The 23,186-nt window shown below is 46.0% G+C and overlaps 1 protein-coding gene across 2 annotated transcripts in view; it reads right to left on the bottom strand.

Moving 5' to 3' along the window:
* Positions 1-23,186, bottom strand: part of ACVR2B (activin A receptor type 2B) — a 122,441-nt gene that overhangs the window by 85,542 nt on the left and 13,713 nt on the right. Inside the window, exon 3 of one of the 2 annotated variants that reach the window (XM_027648361.1) lies at positions 22,234-22,306. In XM_027648361.1, coding sequence (XP_027504162.1) covers positions 22,234-22,285 — 52 coding nt within the window. In that variant the 5' untranslated portion in view covers positions 22,286-22,306. Of the gene's footprint in view, positions 1-22,233; positions 22,614-23,186 lie in introns of those variants that run through there. The other variant, XM_027648360.1, reaches the window with a different exon arrangement.

Below are 23,186 nucleotides of genomic sequence, written 5' to 3'. Positions count from 1 at the left end.
AGTAGCATCTTCCCAGTTCTGTCACCCTCTTGCTCAACTGGTTGGAGCAAGTTGCAGACTCTTTAATACAACACTTCAAAGCATTTAGGGACTTCTCCTTTAGGAGGTTAGGGAAAAGGTCCCTTTTATGTTCAAATATCATGGTATACTAGAATGATTTGGGTTGGAAGGGACTTAAACGATCATCTAGTTCCAATCCTCTTTCTATGGGCAGGGCCACCTTCCACTAGACCAGGTCACTCAAAGCCCCATCCAGCTTGGCCTTCTCTGGGCAACTGTCCTAGTGCCTCATCATCCTCACACTGAAGAATTTCTTCCCAGTATCCAATTTCAACCTACTCTCTTTCATCTTGAAGCCATTCCCCCTTGTCCTATCACTACACACCCTTGTAAACAATCCCTCTCCAGATTTCTTGTAGCCCCTCTTGAGGTACTGGAAGGCTGCAATAAAGCCACCCTAGAACCTTCTCCAGGCTGAACAATCCCAACTGTCTCAGACTTTCTCTATAGGAGAGGTGTTCCATTCCTCTAATCATCTTTGTGGCCCTATCTAAATAGCTAAATATCCCTGAGAGCACAGCATTAAAGCTGGATTCATTCAGTAACTAGTGGTAGCTCACAGAAGCAGCGGTGGCAAGGCTGTGACTGGACTTTGCTGCTACTGCACAGGCAGGATGGAGTAGCTGGCTCTAGCTGACCTGGATGGATACCTGAGAGCAGACAACAAGCAAAAAAACAAAAACAAAATTCCTGTCTGTGTGATGGATTAAGACGTGATTCAAACTGGAAAGGAGAAACATTTAAGAAGGGAGTCAAAAAGGTCATATACTTCAGGAACAAGAACACCAGCAGCAGGCTGAAGAATTTGACTCACTCCATCTATAAAACATTTTATATCTCCATGATAATATTCTTCCCAGAGAAAGATGGGAGTTGCTGGTGGGAGGATTTTTGACTACACATCCAAAAGAAAACTAACTCAAAAGCCACTGAGGCTGCTCTGTGCTCTGTCCTCATCCAGCCCAGTGCACCTGCCCCTGCTGCTCGGGCAGGGAAGGAGGCTGGGGAGCCTTCATGCACCACCACAGCCCTCAAAAAAGAGTTCAGATATACTCTTGGGAAGGCAGAAAATTTCTGAGAAACTGAATTGGGCCTGAGAGCATTAGACTGAGGCAGACGTAGGGAGATCACCAGAGGAAACTGAGATGCTCACAAGTGCCAACCTGGATTAGGATCAGCACGCGTGTACCTGTCCCCAGTGGACCCCTTCTGCTCCCCACTGGATGCTCTGCAGAGTTATCTCAATTACTGCAAACTTTTCCTTTACTCCCTCTGCTGCTGGGCCACTGGTTGAGTGCAGTAGAGAAGAGTGACCTCATCGAGGGGGTGGAAAAGCAAGGAAAACTCTGCTATCAGATGAAAAGCAGTTCCCTCCACTCTGTCCCCTCACACGTGGTGTTGTCTCAGGTCACCAACCGCCTGATGGAGGCACAGAAAGCAACCATCACGAAAGAAACAACTACCTTTTCATGCTGCAGACTTACAGCCCTCTCCCAGTGCTGGCACAACTCAAATTTTAATTAGAAAGTCCAGGATTGTGCTTGTTGCAGAATAAAAAGGGGGGGAAAAAATCACTATAGCAAAGTATCATTTCTTTTTTAGGACCCACTGTGTATGAAACCGTGGCTGGTTTTGCCAGCAGCTGGTCCACAACCTGCACAGTATTTCCAGAAGTGTTTCCAGTCCAATCTACTCAATTTAGCTAGAATAACTCACTCATTTCATAACGGTAGCTGGAGAGGTTTGAGCACTGCTGCTTTTAAAGAGGAGAAAGTGTCTGGATGATTTTTAGGAATGCAAACAAAACCAAAAAAAAAAAAAAAAGAAAAGATGCAAGTCTTGATTCAGCTGTGATTTCACATTAGATGGCACTCTCAAACGTGATCCTATCAGCACAACAGCAGCTCTTCCATGCAGGGATTTTCACCCAAAGCAGTTCCTACTAAGAAGGAAAATCCTGACCGCCTCTCCAAAACACACACCGCTACCTGGAAATGAGGGGTATAAGAGAGTCACTATGTGCATTGTCCAAATGCATGCAAATCCTCTTGTTCTCCTGGGATGATTCCCCTGAGGATCCCCAGATGTCTTTCACCTTCCTGCTGCACCCCTCGTGCCCCCAACTCCACGTCCTCACAACCCTTTGGCCCTGATGTCCACCCAGGGTGGGATGGCTGTGTGGATGTCTCCAAGGCCACGGCAGCAGTCCACCTGCTCCCGTGGCAGCCGGGACCTCGCCTTTGAGTGCAGTTCCTGTCCCACAGCCTGGCCGGTGGCCCGTAGACCACATGGAGCCAACGTCTGGATTACAGTGTGTTTGAAAGAGCACCCAGCAGGGTATCACAGAGATGAGTGCTGGGCCAAGGAGAATCAGGAATGTTGGATGAGATGCAACTGTAGAAGGGGACGTGGGCAGGAAACGTAACGGCAGAGCGCCCGGTTCGTTAGCGGATGCAGAGCTCCCCTCCCTGTGTCCCCGTGGGACAGGGACCATCAGATCTTTCTTCTGGCTATTCCCACTCTGGTTGCACCCAGCAGAGAGCATGATATTAAATGCAACCCCAGCCCAGCACACTGGTGCACCAAGAGGGGTGTGGATGGGACAAAGGAGCAGCCAGCTCACCAGCCCAGCTGCTGGATGTTGGGAGAGACGAGACGAACAGAGAAGTCACTGCCTTTCCTCCTGGAGACATCACATATGTCAGTGAAACAGAGAAAAACATGATCTTTCAGTTATTTCTATTCCCAGCTACAGGCTTTTCACTGCCTCAAACATCTATGCAGTGGCTGCACCTGTTCTGCCAGTCCAAGCATCAGCAGCTTGGAATAAGGGCAGGGCACATAACGGTTCCTGTGCCAAGGCGTGACCACTCGTATCTGCTGTCTGCTGATGGCACACTCCAAACTGTACAGTCAGGGAAAGCTGGAAGGCCAGTTCAAGAAACCCTCAACCTCACCTTCACAAAGTCAACCGAAAGTATCACAATGCCTCAAAGCTTTGTTTCACCAAAATAAAAAAATAAAAAAAAAAAAAAGGCAAGCAGAGCAGCAGTTGAAAAGTCCTACCCATGCTTATAAAAATTTAAAACCAAAAATATTACAGTATGGAGAAGTGCTTTATTTTCTGTAACCTCTGGCTGAATGCTTCCTAAGAGAGGGACTGCATCTGCCAGAGTGCAGGCAGGCTGCACTAGGAACTCCTTGATCTTGGAAGCACACTGCAAACTTGCAGCTGCTCCAAGATGGAAGGGTGAAGAGAGAGCAAGAACCTATTGGCCCCACTTCCAACTAGGGAACATGTACCACATCATCCATAAAACCTAAGCAGAGAGGTAATTAAGGAGGCTTCCATTTGACATAATGGATGTACATGTTTAGGTATACAACAGTGTTTCAACATGCTCCAAGTGAGGTGTTAAACACGTCAAGGATCCAACCAAACTTATGATATCCATGGAAGAATAAGTCTCTACCACAGAGTGAAAAACCCCTCATTTTATATGGCTATAATTCACCCTGAAGGTTCATACACTGTAAGGGTCTACAACAATCCTGAACTAGCCCCACCACTCCCACTCCAAACCTCCTCTTTTCAAATAAGCAAAATGTCACATTGCATCAAGTCAGCCTCAAATGGGATTTCTCTTCCCCTGCCCTGACTACGAGCCACTTACCCAGCTTACCTGGAAGGACGTGTGGTACAGATCAACTGAGGTGAAGCCTGGAAGGACACAGGTTACGTTATTCCCCTCGCAGATGAAAGGTTTGCGCACACACACACAGCAACTTTCGTGTTTCGCAGAAAAGACGATCTTTTACTTGAAAAATATTTGCGTCAGCAACCGCAACCACTTGAGGAGGAGAAGTTGCAATGTGCTTTGGCAGGCAAGAAACAAGAAACCACTGCTGGGTTTTGGAGTAATATCCCGGTTACAGAAACTCTCCCCAACTGGGTTTTGTCTTTTCTTGGCCAACACAGGGGCAAGATTTACAAAGTTTGTACTTTTACTGACAAATAAGGGGAATTAGTTCATCAGTGGCTTCCAGGAAGTCCATCTCTTGCACCAAAACCTGATCTGTGTCAGCGTCAGCCACGGCATCCAGCCCTGGCTAAATGCCACCAACAGTTCACAAGAGGGTTGAGCCTCATGCCTTTACAGAGAGGGAAGTAGTAAAAGTTTAGGTAGCTACATCTCATAAAAACATACCAGCCTGAGACACTTAAATAACATTCAAGTTGGTATTTTTCCCCCTGTATTTCCTAAACACCAGGGGTTTCCAAGGATGCTCTAGTACCCACAAATGCCCCAGTGCTCATGTATGTTTTTAGCTACACATCTGACAACAAACATCAATGTCTCTATGAGAAATTCAACAGGGCACCAGGGCTGAGAACGCTCAGGAACATCTCCCCATTACTTGATAATCACTAATTCACATCCCAGGGAACCTGTGATAACCCCTTTGCAGGCCAGTCCCCAGGTATGTCCACACCCCAGCATGTGCCACCACCTTCCCACACCCCCACGTGCCCAAGTGCCCTTTGTCCAGTCCCCACAGATGAAAGCCAGCATGCTTTCAACTGGATGGGTTTAGCAACGGGATAAACAGACTCAGAGGAGAGGTTTTCCATCCCTCAACACCCATCAGCAGCATTATGTCATGGGACATCAAGATCCAGTGGCAGAAGAGGAGGACAAGTAAAAAAATAATGGGAGCAATGAAAGGAAGCGCTGACAGGCAGTCTTGTCTCTCTTCCTCTAAATCTTCCTGTTACCCCACTCCTTCCTCTCTAAATTGTGTTAATGGTCCATGTTCCCCTTCCTTCTCTTCCCTGGGAACTGGACCCTCTACAGCTCCAAAACTGGGCTAATTAAACAAAACAAAATGGAAAAAAAACCCCACAAACAAAAACCAACACTTCCTCCCCTCCCCCAAAAAAACCCAAACAACAAAACCAAAACCAAACCACAAAACTGTCCCTTTTACGTGTTATCTATTTTAAAGAACCTTTGTGTGCTACTTAACTGCAGTATTATTTTAAAAACTCATTTTCCACTGCTAGCTCAGCTTTGACAACAGAAAGGAACTGCTGCTTTTCCTTTTCAGGTTCATATATGGTAAAGAAATACCAGAAAGCCAAGGAAACAAGTATTTCCAAGCAATGAGGAGTTTCTTGCTTTGTTTTGATTTGGGTTTTTTTTTCTAAGTGCCATTAAAAAAAACCCACCTAAACAAAACCATTACATTCACGGTGCTGACCACAAGACTTTAAGTCAGGGAAACCTCACTAAATATTTTTACAGTGAAGGCTGCAAGAAAAGATAATACTCTAAGACATTTATAGGACTTCTATTTATTTGGAAATGTATCACAAAAGTTGAAAACACAGAATTATTATTTCTATTCTAACTTTTAAAAATTAGGGTAGAAAGGGAAATAAAAAAGCCATAATATTTTACTAAGAGGAAGCTTTCTTGGAAGACCTCTCTCAGGAGCTCCTGTCAACTCATTCTTGCAGCTTCTTTGAAGCCACATCAACAACTATAATTTAATTTACTGTCCAGATAAAAGACATTTCCAAAGATGTGAGGGGAGGGAGAAGAGGTTTAATAGGGCATTCCCAGTTTAATTCAGTCCAGTTACCTGCTGTCTGTTTGGGATCTAACTCCTGACAGCTCATCCTCCCCCAGACAACAGAGCTGCCTGCAGATAACAGCGTCCCAGATACCGCAGGGGATGGGGGAGGGATGAGTGTCACTGCCCACACACGCAAGAGGACCCTGTAACATCCTTAAATTACAGCCAAAATGGATCGAATCACAGCAGGTACTGCCCAGACCTTGCACAAAAATGTGGCAAGCGTGGTCATGCTCAGAACAGGAGCTGAGCCTGGGGCAGGGGATGCTCCTGCCAGAGGGTTTGGTTCAGTCGCCCTCCAGGGCCCTCGGAAGAGAAGGAGCAGGAAAAGAAACAAGTGTAAAGCATTGCAAGCATACACCCCCAAACAGCCACTTGGGAGACAGATAAATTAAAAGCCCTTATCAGGGAGGGTTTTAAGGACTAATGACTAATGGTAAATTGTCCCTGGGACTCCAACAAGTGAGGCAGAGAATCCTCAAATGGTTCGGGTTGGAAGGGACCTTATAGGTCATCTGGTTTCAACCCCTCCTCATCACAGGAAGGGACACCTTCCACTAGATCAGGTTGCTCCAAGCCTCTTCCAACCTGGCCTTGAAGACTTCCAGGGATGGGGCATCCACAATGTCTCTGGGCAATAGAGAGGATTGTATCCTCGATGGGGAGAGGGCAGGGACAGGTTTCTCGAGTTCCAGTTAGGCTCCTCCAGCTGTGAGGAGTAACAAACACTTGGGGAGGGGAAGAGTTCATTGCAAATAGAGATGGATCAATAGGATCATCACAGCAGGACAACCTTCCCAGTGATGGAGATGCTGCAGGAGGGTCCCTATCCACAGTCCCCATCACCCCTCTCCTCTCCTGGCAGGCAGGATTAGAGGTTGGTTGGCATGTGAGTGGTGGTTACAGCCTTCTCCTCTACTGAACTATGAACACCGAGTTCAGGCTACCCTGCCCAGTAAACTGGAGATAAAAATCTGTAAAGATATCTAATCTATACTGGAGCCTGGATTTCCTGCCCAGCACTGCTGACAAGCTCAGCAGCAGCACCCATAAAAACACCCTGGCAAAATCCCTGCACGCACACAAACAAAAAAAGCCACTAGGTTCAGCTGCTTTTGTCCTGATAAATGAGGAAACATTTACTGAAGCCGGAACAGACAATTTCTTGTAAAGAGAAAGAAAGGTGGAGAGAGCACAACCAAAAAAAAAAAAAAAAGAGAGAGAAGAGTTAATAAAAACCCATACACCGAGCCCATGCACCACTTGCTACTGGCCATGTTTCCCATTAGGAGAAACCTCCTGCAAACACCACATTTGGGCACTGTGCAAAGCAGGAAGGACACAGAGATGAAGAAGAGGTGACCAACATGACGCAGGGCCAAGTCCAGCATCTTATAGGAGGTACCTGATCCTGCAGCCTTGTGGATCTGAGGGCCAATGAACCCACCAGGCAACCAAAGTGAACAGAGCTGCCTTAATCACTGGTGGTGTTCTAGCACAGGGTAGGGATGACATTTTAGAGCTGACATAGGAATGTTCTATAAAATTTACCTTTCCTGGGAACATTTCACCAACTGCAAGTTGCTCAGGGGGATCAATCACATGCTGCTCTTCATGGAAAGCCCCCAAAGGACCAGAACTCTGACATAACCCATCCTTTGAGCGGTACCTTAACCTGCAGCACTAAGAGAGCCCATGGCAACAGAGAGGTACCAGAAAAAGACAAAAACATCCTTTGTTCGAAGAAAGTGAGCAATGACAAATGCTACCACTGTCCAGCTGGAGAGAGCCAACCTGTCCCTGCAGATACAGTGGCATGGGTTCCTGCCCTGTTCTTCCTTCCCAGGATTTCTTGCTACCAAGTGAAGAATTGGATTTTTGCTGTTACAGGCACATCCCTCAGGGACATTTAGAAGATGTAAAACATCACTTTTCATTTAAAGAAAAATATTTTCTGGCCTTCAAGGAATGGAAAAAGAAATACAGAAAAGCACAAAAACGTGATCAAGGTGCATTCTTGCATCTGAAACCCCAGGAAACAAATAAAACCAACCCTGTTACATTTGTTGCTGTCTGCCTTCAATTCCCTCTATCTGACGCCAAGTCTGCAGGTTTTACTGGGAGGGAGGGAGAGAACAGGACAATGAACTCATCACTTCTAACACACTGAAAACAATCTGCTTCTTGGGCCTGTCTGTCCAGCATGGTGATGGAAGGGAAGGAGCAGTAGTATTTCACACTCCCAAGTCCATGCTCTACATCCATAATCAGCTCTCCAGTACCTCTACATGTTTCAGGAGAAGATCCAAGCAGATTTATAGGAGGCTTACTCTGGATTACTATCCCCAAGGAAATTTTCCTCCCAATACCCAAAGTCAGAGGTTGATTTACACCCAACCTATAATAGACTACATTCCTTAGAGACAACTCCTTGTCTTCAGCCCCGCTGCTATGGCTGCAACTGCAGGTTTGGTTTGTTTTAAGTCGTAGAGTTTATAAATACTGAAAGCAGCATTCAATTTACGCTGGAAACAGTTAAACTACCTTAGACCAACAGGATGCCACACAGTAAGGAACAGTAATGAGATGATGACACTTTCATAACCTAAAGCTCTCACTAAAAACTCGCAGCCTAAGGAAGCTCAGCCCTTCAGAGCAGAAATGTTCAGTTCTCCTAATTGCTCACAGAGCAAATTTTTCCATGAACCAGTGAATCCAGGGGAGAGCTCCTGAAGAGCACTTGTACCCATTAGGCAGAAACTGGGAAGTATCAGCTGGGGGGTTGTAAATGAGGTGGTGCTCAACTCATTTCAAATGCCACTGAGCACCTCAGCATGCACCACACAGTGAGGAGCTGCCAGTGGTGGCACCAGTATGAGGTTGGGAGCTGTTGGTAAGCAGATTCAGGGAAAAGAGGGACTCCTGAAAAGAAAGTTGCTGGATACCAGAAGTTCCTGGATAGAGCTTTCTCCATCTTCAAGCACAACACAATCTCTTTTCCAGTTTTCACTTGTTTTTAAAGGCTTAACATCTGAGCAGAGCCACAGCCCGTGCACCAACCAACTGCAAAACTAGGCGGTGGTTGTCACATCATCTGTGCTTAAGGTGAAGGTATTTATTATTAAAATAATAACAACTGTAGGTCTCTACCTCCCTGCATGGGAATGCTGAAGTGATCTAGAGCTCCACATATAATCCCCTGTCTTTGGGGTTCAGGGACCACAGACTTTGAATTTCTCAAACATCACCAAGGGTCCAAGCACTGCTCCCATAGAGCAGTCTCTCTGCATCTGTGCATGCAAATAACAGCACTTTCACATCCCACCAGGCTGGTACTCTCAGCTTATCATCTTCAAGATGCATGAAAGTGAAGTTGGCAAGGATATTATAGAAGACAATCCTCTACAGTGATGATTCCATACTGCTGTTCCTGCCTCTGGAAGTGTTTCTTGTGCTGGTGAGTGTCTCAAGGACACAGGTACTCCCAGCACATGATCCATCCAAATATAGGTGATGGAAAACCATCCAAAACCTTGAGAAGGAAGCTCTGCTAAAGCACAAATCTAACTTTTATAGCTGTGCAAAATCAGATCTAACTGCCAGTAACTACGGAAGATCCATTTATCTATCCAGCTAGAAAAATATCTGCTGGTAAAAGGAATAGCAATCAAACAAAGAAATGGCAAGCACTGGCTATGTTTTACAATGCACAAGTCAGAGCCACAAAAATACGTTCCCGGGAGTGCCAACATCCCAATGAAAACAAATTCCAGAACACAAAAAGGGGATAAAAGAACAATATAAACCTCTTTCTTTCCCCCACAATTCTGCTCTGTGACCATGTGCCACAGAAACAGAAATCCAACTTGGGTTGAAGGTTTTTTTCCCCCAAAAAAGCAATTAAAACTCTTTTGTTTGGGTTTAAAGAAAAAGTAATGCCAACCACTAATAAACTTTGGGTTCGTGAAGTTTCATATATTTTTTCAATGTTTAAGAGCACAAACCAAACCCAGCAGCTGCTCTTTCCAGAATGTCTCATCCTGCTTCTTAGCACAAGATGATGAGGAGGTTGAACTTCCCAGCTCTCATAATCACTGTCACAAACGGGAACCTTCTGGGCAAAGAACACCCCAAAAAGAGGAAACCAGAAACTTAACATCCCATCTCATTTTCAGACCCTTCTCCTTCATGTAGTTCGTGAAGCAGGAAAAGAAAAGGAAACCGTAACACAAACTCGGATACAGAAGTACATTTAAGAAAGCAAAGCACCAAGATTGATTAAAGTCTTCCACTGCTTTAATAAAGAGCCTAATGATGTCCAAATTATAGCAAAGCTCAATTGTGTAACCAAGGAGCCAAGATTTCATCCTTGATAAGGACATGGATTTCTGTCTCACAGGAGAAGCCTGCAGTTCACTAACAAAGATGACCTTTTATATTATACCCTTCAAGGCCACAATTAGCTGGAGAAATACTGTACTAACTTGGCAACATGAGTTTTTGTACATTGTGCTAATTTTTAGCAGAACCTTGCCAAGACCATTACCATCTTCTAACGAGACAAAAAAAAAATACAAATACAAAACCCACTGCTCTCCAGACCCAAATTACTTTCCACAATTCAATGCAGTTTTAATTAAGATGATTAAATTACAGCAAAAATGATTAAGATGATATCCCGCAGCAAACCACTAAAGGTATAACACCTTAATCCAGAAGAACCTGGCAAACACATATTAATGATAAAGTATTCATGAAAAGCTAGAATTTTACACATGAACCAATTTTACATCAGTCAAACAATACCTTGGGAGATATTTGTCACAAGTAAAAAAACAGTGACATCCATCAACAGAGCACAGTTTTTCCAAGACTACACAGAAAGAAATCTACACAGGAAAAAATTGAAAAGGCTACAATTACTTTGACAATGTTTCTACAGCTCAAAGGAATTTGGGGGTTGAAATAAATGGTTTCCTTCTCCTTCCCAGGGCTCCCAAAATCAATTTTATATATAATTCTTTCATTTTTTTCTTTTTTCTCTTTTTTTTTTTTTTTAACAGAAGTCAGATCAGAAGTGCATGTGAAATCAGGTCACTGCAATAATCATGTACATGGTACATTTCCACTATTGCCTATTAACTATGAGGTTTAAATGAATGAGGAAAGTCTCAGATCCATATTTCACCAGTGGAAATTATTAATATAAACATAGCGCAGTTCAGGTTTTAACCTTACCATCCAACTGGGCCTACTCGCCTTTGGAGAAGGGTAAATGGCATTAAATTAACAGACAAGGTTCAAAAGGAAGCTACATGGAATCATGGATTCCATTAAGACCTGGAAAAGGATCCTGCTCTGGTCTTCAGGTAGTTGTGGTGCTTCAGCACTGGATAAATTCAAGCCTGTGATCTTGAAGAAATGGTAGCTTCAGTGCCTTTTTAAAAAAAGCTGTGCCACTCTTATGAAGATAAGTTAAAAAACAGCTTATTTCCAGATGAAATCTTCTGGAAAACCTCCACGGGGGCAGAGGGAAATGACCGAAAATGGTAAGAGCGATTTGCAAAGAGGTGGACGTAACCCCAGATTCTCTTAAAAGTTGTGTCTGACTACATGAGAAGGTACCAAGTAATGAAGGTTTGCCTTGCTCTGGACCTCTCTGCCTCCAAGACTGACCCACACCAGGGGGTTTTGCAGAGTTAACTACATTGGAATAAAGCCCCACAATGTAGATCCATTCCCAAAATGCTGCTACACTTTCCATCTGGGACTCCTTTGGGGCTATTTGCTTGTTCACATAAGAGACCTGTTAGCTCTCAAAATGGGGAGATTTCACTAAAAATTAAAAGGAAAGAAGAAAAGAAATCTGCATGTTCCATTGCATGGCCATACTAAGAAGCTACTAACGACCCCCCAAAATCACCCAACTGCTCAGGGATTCAGGACACAAAAACCCTGAAAAGCTCGCAAAGAATAAGTGCATTAGAGAAACTTAATGATTTTATTTTATTTTTTATATTAATATAGCTCTGAACACCCAGCCAACAGATGGCTTCCTCTCAGTTGTAATGGATCTGATGGGAGGTGAGCCCCAGTCCAGGTGAGAGGTTAACTTGACAGTTTTCTTTAATAGACGAAGAAAAGTCTAAATGGAGAGAGATAAAATTCCAACATAAATCCTCCACCAAGGCTGCTATGAAATAACTCTTTTGTTTAATTATTATGAGTTGGATCGGCAAACACTAGATCCCGATGGACAGAGAGCAGCTGTTACTATAACAGAAAGACATTCATCTTCCCTCCTCGGGACCCTGAAACTCTATCAACAATGCCTGTAAAATGACCCTCAGCTCCCCCCCCCACTCCGAGTTTTCGCTCGACTTTCATATTCAGACCTATTTTTAGCCAACTTTATTTTGTCGTACCACACTTCAAAGTTTTGCACATTAGCTATTTCAAAATCGTTTCTGTGCACAAAAAGCACGGGGGATGTCAACGGGGCGATTCTGGAGTACAGGCTGTGGGAACGGTGCGTCCCTAGCCCAGGGTTTCTTCTTTCATCAGCGATTCATTGAGAAGGAGCCTACAGACACAGTTACCCAGCCACATGCACTTGCATCTCTCTTACCTAACAGGGTAGGAGTGGTCTCATTTACCTCTGAGGATTACAGTTACCTTGGAAGGGCTTCTTTTAGCTGTTACATAATAAATGGCCGATCGGTACAGGATTGCAGGGAAAGGAAATTCTATTACCAATAAAAAAAAAAAAAAAAAAGCCAAGTTTCTCATGTTTGCTTTTAGCAGCACTAACTCTGTCCCACTAGACGACAGCAGAAGTTATGTATCTACAGAAAATTATCTATAGCAATAAAAATTAGCTGTAAAAGACTTCCACAGTTATCTAAGGTATAATATAAATGTTAAAATACTCCCCAGAAATGGGCACATCCGGCCAAACTCCAGCTGATGTGAACAGGCACAGTGTCAGGGCATCAGGAGGCAACAGCCCTGGGGACAATACATTCAGTGGGTTGATTTTTTTTTCCATTCCTTTTTTCTTTTTGCATCCATCAAAATTCAAGCTGAATGAGCTTTGTGCCACCAAGCTGGACCCACAAGAGGAGATGGCCAGTGACAGCAACTGTGCTCTTTAAAGGCTCCGTCAGCAGCTGCTTTTCTTTATCACATGCATAAAAAAGCCTGGAAATTGGGACTGGAGGGCCACTGTGTTGCTTCAAACACTCTAAAAGGTGATAAAAATCTACACAGGAATTTCTTGCTATAACTGTGCCTGCTGATCCATAGGCCCCCGCTTCATGCTTTCACTTCAAGGTGTTCCAGGAGCCTGAGGAGGGGACTAAAGTATGTCTAAGTGAGGCAGAAAAATAACAGCAATCAGATAAAAATGTTCCTTGCCATGAGTTTTTTATTCCTGGGGGTTTTTTTGATTTTTTTTTTCTGTGTGTTTGGGGTTTTTTTGGGGGAAGGGGGTGTTTTGGGGGTTTGGTTTTCTTTTTAAGGGCATTTGTCTTTGAAATGTTTCGAAGGAAGCCAAGGAGCATGCATGAGGCAGTTCAGTGGCACAGCATACCCCATGAGAGCATTCCCACCTGAGGGTCCACACCAGAGCTGGGCACTCACAACTCCACACCATGGACACGGGCAGAAAGAGCTGACAACCCAGTAAGGCAGCACCAAGCACCAAATGCACCATCCTGCTCTTCTCAATCAAGTTGTGCTGAGCTTTTATGCATCCCAGGCTTCTTATGTAAACAGAAATTTCACAGCTGGAACCTGCTGCAGGTGCGTGAGCACTGGTGCCCATTGCCACCACCCAAACTCATTTTTTAGGAGCTGAGCAGGTGAGTGTTTTCCAGCACAACTGCAACAGGTATTTGGGAAAATGTCTTACCCAGGATGTAGGAATGTGCTTTAACAGAGACTCTCCTATAGAAACAAAAGTACCTGATAATCTGTGGGTGCACGTGAAAGCAAAGGATTATGAGTTCAAACTTTAGTGCACCCAAGAGCTGCCCAATAGCCGCCTGCTGGCCTGTAACTGGATATTCCTGCCACAAAAACCCAAGGACAACTAACTGAGTTTCTCAGCCTGCATGTATACAGGGGAATTAGCATTCTTAACCCATTAACTACTGTCAGGAACTACAGTGGCAATACAAATCCCACTGTGTTTCAGTCGCCATACTGAGCAGATAAAACATAAAGACTCGGAGAAACAAGTGACCCACATGCCTGAAGGTTGCATTGCCAAGGCTTGGTTGTCCCAAAAGTCAACGTGCCAGGACAAGGCTACAAGCAGCATAACCACAAATCTGCACTTTGCTGAGCAGCTGCATCTCCAGTCAACTGCAGTTTCCCTCTGCTTAGTACAGGGACTCCTGTAAATCCGTGTGGAAATGTACAGGTCTGAAGCGAAGCCAATGCGTACTCGCACTTGAGCGCCTACAAAGCTCATCGGCTCTTCCAAGACCAGTACCACTGTCTCCTCACAGCTTTCATATTGCAAAGCTCAGCTTGCTGCCTCAGAAAAAGGCCTGAACACCAACTGTGCAAAGCTTAAATGCCCTCCTTTCCTAGAGAAAGAAAGTATCGATGGCAAACAGAGCAACCGGAGAGGGGAGTTTTCAGACAGCTCAGACAAACTGTAGCAACAGCCTCCAGCCCGCAGAAGCGACCCAGAGACTGAAAACCTGAGAGCAGCACTAAAAGGGCTTAAAAAGCCTGAAACAGTCCCATTTTCTGAAACGCTTTTAAAAAGTCACAAAAAGGAGACAAGGGTTTGATTGAACATTTCTCCACTACGGACCCATGGTGGCATTCCTCCCTCCTCAGGAATTCAAAACCGTCTGTAGAGGTAAATTATGTATAAGCAAAATATTCCTAAAAGCCAAATTTTAAGAGTTGCACACATTACACGAAGCATTTTTAAATGGCTAATGTCAGAGGAAAGAAGGGTTAGCCACCTAGATTGACCATTTGATAGATCAGGCATAAATGGAGCTAACTTTATCCCTCTCATCCACTCAAAGGCTTATCATCTCACACCTTGGAGCAATAAATTAGGAAGAAGCATTACATTAGCACTATTGGCACCACACAGAAATTTTAAACTTCTGCTACCAGTTAGAAAGCAAGTTCTAAAATGGGAAAAAGCTTTAAATAAAAAAAAAAAAAAAAAATTAAAAAAAGGTAGAGGCAATCACAGCACCTAAGATGCTACAGTGTCAGCTACTATGGAATTTTTAAAATTACAACCTTTGCCACTGTGGTTTGGGACTCATTCAGCACAGGTCTTGGATTTTGGGTTGGTCCGAAAAGCACCAGAGACACGCCCATTTCTTCCAGTTTTTGTTTATTTCTCTATAAAACAAACAGCAATACCTTCCATTTCCAGATTTACTGGAGGAGGATTAACTCGCCCTCTGTGCTCCCACGAGCACCTTTTTCCCCTTCCATCGTCACACAAGGGTACATATTAGACATAAAGAGCGCAGTTCAAAACCCACATCTAAATTTGTATGAGTATCCCCTTCGATGAAAATTAATGTCCCTCAGACTGTAAAGCACTGCATCTTTTCATGAACACGCTTTATTCCCTTCATTTAAAGAAGAGGCGCTCCTATACGGATACGTAACTGAGACTGAGAGAGGAGAAAGAAAACAAAATGACACCTCTGGCTTAATAAAACTACCAGAACATTCTATTTTTCCCAGCAAATTTAATTCAAGGTGGACAAAAAAGGATAATGTGGTGGTAAGAGCACCAATCATGGACCGAAGAGGATGGGGAGTGATGTCCTTGCCCTGCCACTGACTTGCAAGATCTCAGAGATGTCACTCTCGCCAGGGAATACCTTGTAAACTTTTATTACAACCCATAAATTATGCACTATAGGAATAGGATGAAACATCCACAGATACAAGTTTTACTTCTAACAGCTCCTGTGCAAACATTTTCAAAGGCTCATTTCAGCTGCTTAATACATCCCTGCTTCCCAAACCCATCAGCGAGGTAAAAAAAGGTGTTTTAAGCTCAGGCTGCTTCTTGTCCTGCACCCAACCCTGCCTGCACCCAGGCCCATGCTCTCCTCTGAGCAGCCTCCTGCCTGCAGAGCTCCCTTAAGGTCCCAAATTGAATCTGCAGTGAAACAACACACCAAGCTGGAAATTGCAGAATTATTAATGAGAACCAGGTCATTCGCATCTTCCTCCAGCCAGGCACAAACAGGCTGCTCCTTCCTCTGTGTTTCTTTATACACACCTGGCTGCATGAGCCAGTCCCTGCTTGTGTGCACCCCAACCCAAGAGAAAAGGATCTTCCCAAGAACAAAAACACACCAACCACCTCCAGCACAGTCATCAAATTAAAAAACACATAAGGTGGACAGAGCACATTACCAGATTAAAGCCTGACTTCACCCCATACAGAAATACTTCCTCACGTGGATTATTTTATTAGTATAGGTACAAAATATTGATGTGACCTTGCATGAGCCACTTCATGATGATGCAGCAGGGAGCCCTTGCAGACAGTATCATTTTCTCACAGTTGGTACCTGTGCTCAGTGTTTTTGGGGCAGGTACCTTCTCTCATCACAAATAGCGCTCTGCAAAAGAGGAGCCGTATTTTTCCGAGGCACCTAGACACCAGTAACAGATTTTTTTCTTAAGTATCATGATGGACCAATGCCACGTGCAATAGCCTAATCAAAGTGAGACTCAAATACTGGCAAAATAAGAGGCACTTATGTGCTAGGGGGAAGCATATTATTATTATTTTACAGTGTACACTGACAATTGCTGCTCTTAACTTTTCGTTTGAATTGAAGCTATACTGTAGTAAAGGAGGAAGATGACAGAGAGAAAAGAACATGAAATTGGTGAAAAAGACCAACAGTTATATTCAAATCTAAGCATAAAATGTGCTGTGTGTGCAGAACGCAGGCAGAGTGTTTCATCTTTAATTTACTTCTCTGCCCCTCTGACTACAGTGGCTCCAAGAAAACTTACAAGGGAGATTGGGGGGGGGGGAGGAGTGATGTATATTTTTCCAGTATACCTTAAAGGAACAAATGACTAATGAGATACAAAATTATTTCAGAATGAAGTAATAATGAAGAGAAGAGATTAGATATTTGTTGATCCTCAATGGTTAATGGAGGGGAAAGGCAAGGGGAAGAGTAGAGCTTATACTGGTGAATGCTTCGGCCACAAACACCTCTCTTAAACACATCCAATTTCACTGATGTGAAAATCTCCACATGAAGGAACAGGCGAAAAAGAGCTTAAGTGGGAACAGGGTGCAGAATGCCAAGTGCTACACTGAATAATTCAGATCCAGGCAGCGCTATTGGCCAGGCAGGAAAATCACACTCCCCTGCTAGTTTTAAAATCAAAGGCCAAGGAGGGATAAAAGAGAAAGACAACACCTCTTTAAAGCAGAGATTACACTCTGCAGTTCCCATTTCCCAACTTCCCACAAGGTTTTGTTACAGAGAGAGCGCTGGAGCCCGGGTGCTGCAGTACTGCCAAGGCACAGCACCTCGCTGCCTGCATCCCTGCCCACAGCTGTCTGAGGAACCTGGAAAAAGCTGCCACATGCCTTTTTGACACCACTCCTCACAGTCCAGCAGAAAGAGAAAACCAACTCTACAGCAGGTACTGACCAACCCAAGTTGCCTTTGCAAGACTTTCTCAGCACATGAGCAGTTCTCCAGTTGCCAAAGCTGAGGGTAAGAGCCGGTGAGGGCTTTCAGTTGGGTCTAGATCACCACTGAACTCTAACAGGTTCTCTCCCCTACTTTCACCCTTCCCAAAGTACAAGAACAGTTTTCCAGCGCTAGCTGACAGGGCTGGAGACACAGATTTCCAGGCAACTGACAGGAGGCACCATAAGGAGGGGCCGTGCCCAGCACTGGGTGTGGTACTCTCTGGAGAAGGGGCATCCAGGGTCTTACCTTGCCTTGGCCTTGCACAACCAGAAGCAGGGGGTTACCAAGTCACTTTCATAACTTTTAGACTACTGTCCTGGGTGTGTTTGGTAGAAGGTTGTTATATTTTGTTGGGCTTCAAAGATCCAGGGTTCCTAAAATCCCATTTAATTCTGACTATTCTACTGCAGCTCCACAAGGTCAGCTACTCTTAACACTGAATTTTAGAAATGCTTCTAAAAGCAGGTCCTGCAACATGACACCCAAAGCACATTACACTACAAGGCCCCAAACATGGAGTAACTTTGACTTCTGCTTATTTAATTTCAAAGGTGTTCCCGGCTTTCTAGGAACAGGCACCATGTGGGTAGAGCAACAAGCACACCTTTGACAGGTGCCCAACCTCAAACCCTCTCTTGTCACTCACCTCTTTTGCTCTTGATAAAGATACATCCCTTGGTTCCTTTTACACCTGCAACACTTCTGCAGAGTGACCCACCCCACGGACAGGAATGATGCAAACCACAGTAGTGGGATTCCTGAGCTGGCCCCATCATCCCATTACACAAGTTCCAAAAGATGTGCCTCTTGGAACTTCTCTTCCGTCCCAAACTGTGCACTTGTCCTGCTTCCCAGAACTGGAAAAAGCCAGGAAATCCTTCTGGGGTGATCTGCAAAGCAAGGAGTGCATGCATGGGGGTGGGGGAAAATGGCGGGAGGGAAAGAATAAAAACAAAACAGAAAAAACAAACAAAAAGCAGACAAAACAAAACCACAAAACAAAAACAACAAAAAAAAAGGAAGGAAAAAAGAGTGAGGCTGGCCCATCTCTTTCTTCTCTACGATCTATTCAGAGTCAGCAGGGGAGGTCCACAACTGTTGCATCATGTAAAGCACAAAAAAACCTGACAAGCGTGTTTTAGCTGATGGAGAGCAGAGTGGACAGGAGGCTGGTGACAGCTCGAACGCGGGCAGTGCGAGCCCTCCGCTTTAATTGGCTGCTTCTTCCTGTCGCATCGAGCGAGCAGGAGCCTCGCAGCCTGCACGGGCTGCCCAAAGGCACGAGAAATGGCAGAAATTTCAGTGTGTAAATACTTTAGTTAACTCCCCAGGCTCAGGTTAGACCCTCACAGTGGTGCAGGGATACAGAATTTTTAACCCTGCCTGATTCAGGAAAAAAAAAACAAAAACAAAAACAAACAACCAAAGGAAAGATGAAGAAGATGCTTCGAAATGGAGAGCGGGGAGAAGGGGAGAGTTAAACCACAGGCTGTGCAGGACCTGGAGAGATGTTTATAAATAATGTCACTAAAAATAATACACTGCTCACTGGCACCTCAAACATAGCATTTTCTTCTCCACAGAACTCTGACAATGGTTATCGCAGTAGTATAATTATCTAGATTTGATGGCCGATTAAAAAAAAATATATCCCAAACACCTGTTCAAGAGTTTTGTGTTTTTAAAGGCCATTGCCATTAACCTTGGGCCACGCACTTCATTGTGTTTAATTAGCAGGCTAATGAAGCCAGTTTTATTCCCTTTCTCAAGCACAAGAGGATAAATAGAAGACAGTGAAAGAGGAGACCAGATCCATTTGCAGCACAATTCACTGCTGCATGGCATTACTTAAACTTGCACCAAAATAAAAGTAATGTAATGGCTCGGAAAACATGTTAGCAATGCATTCTGCAAGACAACTCCTTTTACACCTTCTGTATTTTCCCAAGCTCATCGATTAAAACATGATTTCTGAACATTTGGGCTGCAGAGAATTTGCAAACAAAGGGCTAAAAATGAACATAATGTTTTCCTCAATGAATCCTCAGTACTCAAAAAAAAAAAAAAAAAGCATAACAGATTTTTTTTTTAAAGAACAGCAGCCCGTGCTTGCTTTGTTACAGTCAGCCAAGGTAGCGATGAGAAGCACCAACAATGGAGGTCAAGCGATTTTCGAAAAGCCCACCACTTTTGCAGAGCCCTAACATGTACACACACAAAAGATATACTTCAAGCAAAGCCCAGTGGTCTGAATCCCAACAACACATTCCAACTTTGGGTATCTGAGCTTTGTTTTCTTCTTTTTTTTTTTTTTTGACTGAACAGCTTTAGTTAAAACTGGACAATGAAGATCACGCTGATAAACACTCATAAATATCAGAAGAAGGACAGAAAGGCTTTAAAAGAGAGAGAGGGATTTACAGAATTGCTAATGCACTGATTTAATGATTCAAGAGGACATTTTCAAATAAACAGAATTATACTAATTTTCTAGGGTTTCTTTATTGTATTTTCAGGGGGAGAAAAAGTCAGCATAGGTATGCCCTGTCAGATTATCCTTTTCATAACATGATACATTTAAGAAGCTTTCAGGGTTCATTTTTCTTAAAGCAATTGCTTTTTTTCCTCCAACTTAGGTTTCAACCACTGTATGCACAGAGCCATGGGATCAGGTTAAAAACCAAACCCAAGCCAAACAAAAACCTAACGCCATACCCAAAACAAAACCAAAAAATCCGGAAGCCATCTCCTTTTATTGAATCACCCGAGATAAAAGGATTCCAAGATATATGGAAAGAAAATACAATGACCATAAATCTCCTTTATGTACATAATAGAATTTTCCAGCCAGGAGAGCTGTTGTGATGAGAGCAACGCCGAGCACCAGGAATGTTGCTGGCACATACACACCCCCCCTCGCCTGCTCCTTCCAAAATACCTACTCTCCTCGGCACTGGAGAGTAGGTAAATACAAACCCGCACAACCCCCTTCCCAACACATGGAAACAAAGCTGCGTACAAGTGTCCCAGCGATCAGATAAAAAAACCCCGAGCAGGCTTTGCTCACCAACACATTATTTTTAATTTTTTTTTTTTAATTTTTATTGCCCGCTCCCTTTTTATTGCCACTCACACACACACACACACTTTCGGTGTGACTTAAAAAATAAATAAATAAATAAATAATGAAGCGCTGGCACTGTCGGTAATGGCAGAGGCAGGCGGTGGCAGCGCATATTTAATGGGCACTCGGAACAAAGGAAGCCCCGGCTGCAGGAGCGCCCCGGGGCCGGCTCCGCGCCCCGGCCCCGGCGGTCAGCGCCTTCCCCGGGGCAGGGGACACGGACACGCACACGCGGGGAACCCCCCCCCTCCCTACCCCCACCCGCTTTGCGATATAAGGAAGCCGCGATGGCAAAAAGCCGCCGGGAACTCCCCGGCTGCCCATCGCGGAGCGGGGCACTGCTACAGCATCGCTGCCTCCCGCACCCTGCCCCCGGGAACCCCCGGACGCAAAGAGCCCCCCTCCTTCTTTTCTCGTCACCCTCCCGTGCCCCCCCATCCCCGGGCCGGGAGATGGAGGGACCGTAACAAGTCACTGCCCAGCGCCGGGGCGGGGGGCTGCGAGCTCAGCCCCGGGGTGTCGTGGTGACCAGGTAAGGGAGGGGGCAAAATTGCTGCCGCCCCTGTTTCCCCTGAGGGATATGCAGCGATAATAAAAAAGGAATAGGAAAAATAATAATAACAGAATCAAAAATTAAAAAGAGGTAAGAGGGGAGTGCGGGGATTTCCAGCGTGCCCGCGTTTTCAGTGCTGGGGGGAGCACAGGGGGTCTGACCCCTTCCCCGCCCCCCCCCTCCCGAGGGCTGCGGGATGGGGCACCCCATGGAGACCCCTCCCCTCCTCCCGAAGCGCTGCTCCGAGTGCCTCCTCCTGCTCCCACGGCCGTGTCCGGGCTGTGGGTGAACTTCCACCCGCGTCCCTCGGCACAACGCGCACCCCGCAGGTTGGAGGTGAAGTTTGGGGACCAACCCACGTCCGTAAAATAAACGGGATGAAGAACATACAAAACAAACACCCTCCGCCTCAGAAGCCTCCTCCCGAGGGATGCTCCCCCAGGCACCCCCTGCCCCGCACATCCCCTTTTTCCCAACTTTCTCCCAGCTCCCAGCGGCGCCAGCCAGCCCCAAAAGGCTCGTTCCGTGCCAACCCCTACGGGACCGCGGCGCCCCGTGGGGCTGATGGGGAACCAGAGGGTGCCCTCGGGGCGGAGGGGTGTCCCCCACAACCCCCCACCCCGCGTTACACAACCGCAGCCCGGCAGGAGCGGGGCGCACACATGGCCATTACCTGAGAGACCCTGCACCATTCCGGAGCGATCCCCAGGTCTCCTCCCGCTGCTCCCAACTTCTACACCCACGCAACTTCCTCGGCTTTCCCCCCACACGCCCCAGCCCAGAAGTAAATGCCCATTTTTACAAAGTTTCCTCGAGATCGCGCCGTGTTTACATTGTCATGAATTCCCACAGGCTGCCTGGAGGGAACAAAAAGCAGCACGGGGAAGGCTTGTCCTGCGAGCAGGGAGAAAACGGAGAGGGAGGGCGAGGCGATGGAAAGCAAAATAATAATAATAATAATAAAGGAAATTAAGCCGATGGCAGCGGTGGGGGGATTCCCCAGCTCGGGTGCTCTGCTCTGCTGTGGAGGGTGGCTGCAAATAGCCGCACGGCCCATTCAATTCTGCATTTGGAGACGCGACCGAGAGTCCGAGTGGGAGGTAAACACGCCGAAAGGCTCTTACCTGCACAGAAAGTTCCCCAGAGCACGGCGAAAGTCAGCCACGAAGCAAACATAGTCCTTTACTTTTTTTTTTTCTTCCTCGCGTGCACCTCTATCCCCAAGGGAAACAAAAATAAAAATAAAAAGATCGAGCGCGTGAAAAGAGGGGGGAGAAGCGCGGCTCTGCCTTCCCTCTCGCTCTCAAAAAGAAAAAATGAAAAAAAAAATCCTGGGGGTAGGGGGGGAAAAAAAAAAAAAAAGAGAGAGAAAATCGGATTTAATTCCTTCGCAGTCGCAAAATGTATCCAGTGGAGACGAACAGCCAGGGGACGGTTCGACCTGCTCCTGCCCGGCCCACGGTTCGCTCCCAGCTTTCCAAGAGTTTCTTTCCCTGGGCTTTTGTGCTGGGAGTGCGGCGTGCACCACACACCGACTCCCCCACCTCCTACGCACTCCTACTCCTCCTCTTCCCCTTCCCCCTCCTCCTCCTCCCAACCCAGCCCCTCCGGCCCCCCCCGCCGCGAGGGGCGCGCGCCCCCCCCCCCACCCCCCCCCCCCCCTCCCCCCCCCCCCCCACCCCCAACCCACCGCGCAACCCACGCGCGGTCCCCGCGCCGGCAGCGAGCGGGGAACCGGGACCGGGACCGTGGTACCGACCCCGCATCCCGGGCGGCTGCGGAGCGGCAGGCAAGGGCCGGCGGAGGGGCTGCGGGGCGGCGGTGCGGGGCCGGAGGAGGAGGAGGAGGAGGAGGAGGAGGCGGCGGGGGGCCGCGGCATCGCGGGCTGCGCGGGGCGCGGGGCGGCGGGAGCGGGGGCGCGGCGGGAGGTGCCATGTGCGGGATGGGCAGGCGGGAAAAAAAAAAAAAGAACGAAAATAAAGGGGAGGGGGAGACGGGAGGGCGAGAAAGGGAGGTTTGTTGCGGTTTGGAGGGATTTTTGTTGTTGTTGTTTTGTTTTTGTGTTTGTTTTTTTTTT

This window comes from Corapipo altera, unplaced genomic scaffold (assembly GCF_003945725.1).
Source record: "Corapipo altera isolate COAL_440 unplaced genomic scaffold, ASM394572v1 47, whole genome shotgun sequence".
Classification (NCBI taxonomy): Eukaryota; Metazoa; Chordata; class Aves; order Passeriformes; family Pipridae; genus Corapipo; species Corapipo altera.
The sequence above is the reverse complement of the archived record's forward strand: the minus strand, read 5'-3'. Positions and strand labels throughout refer to the sequence as shown.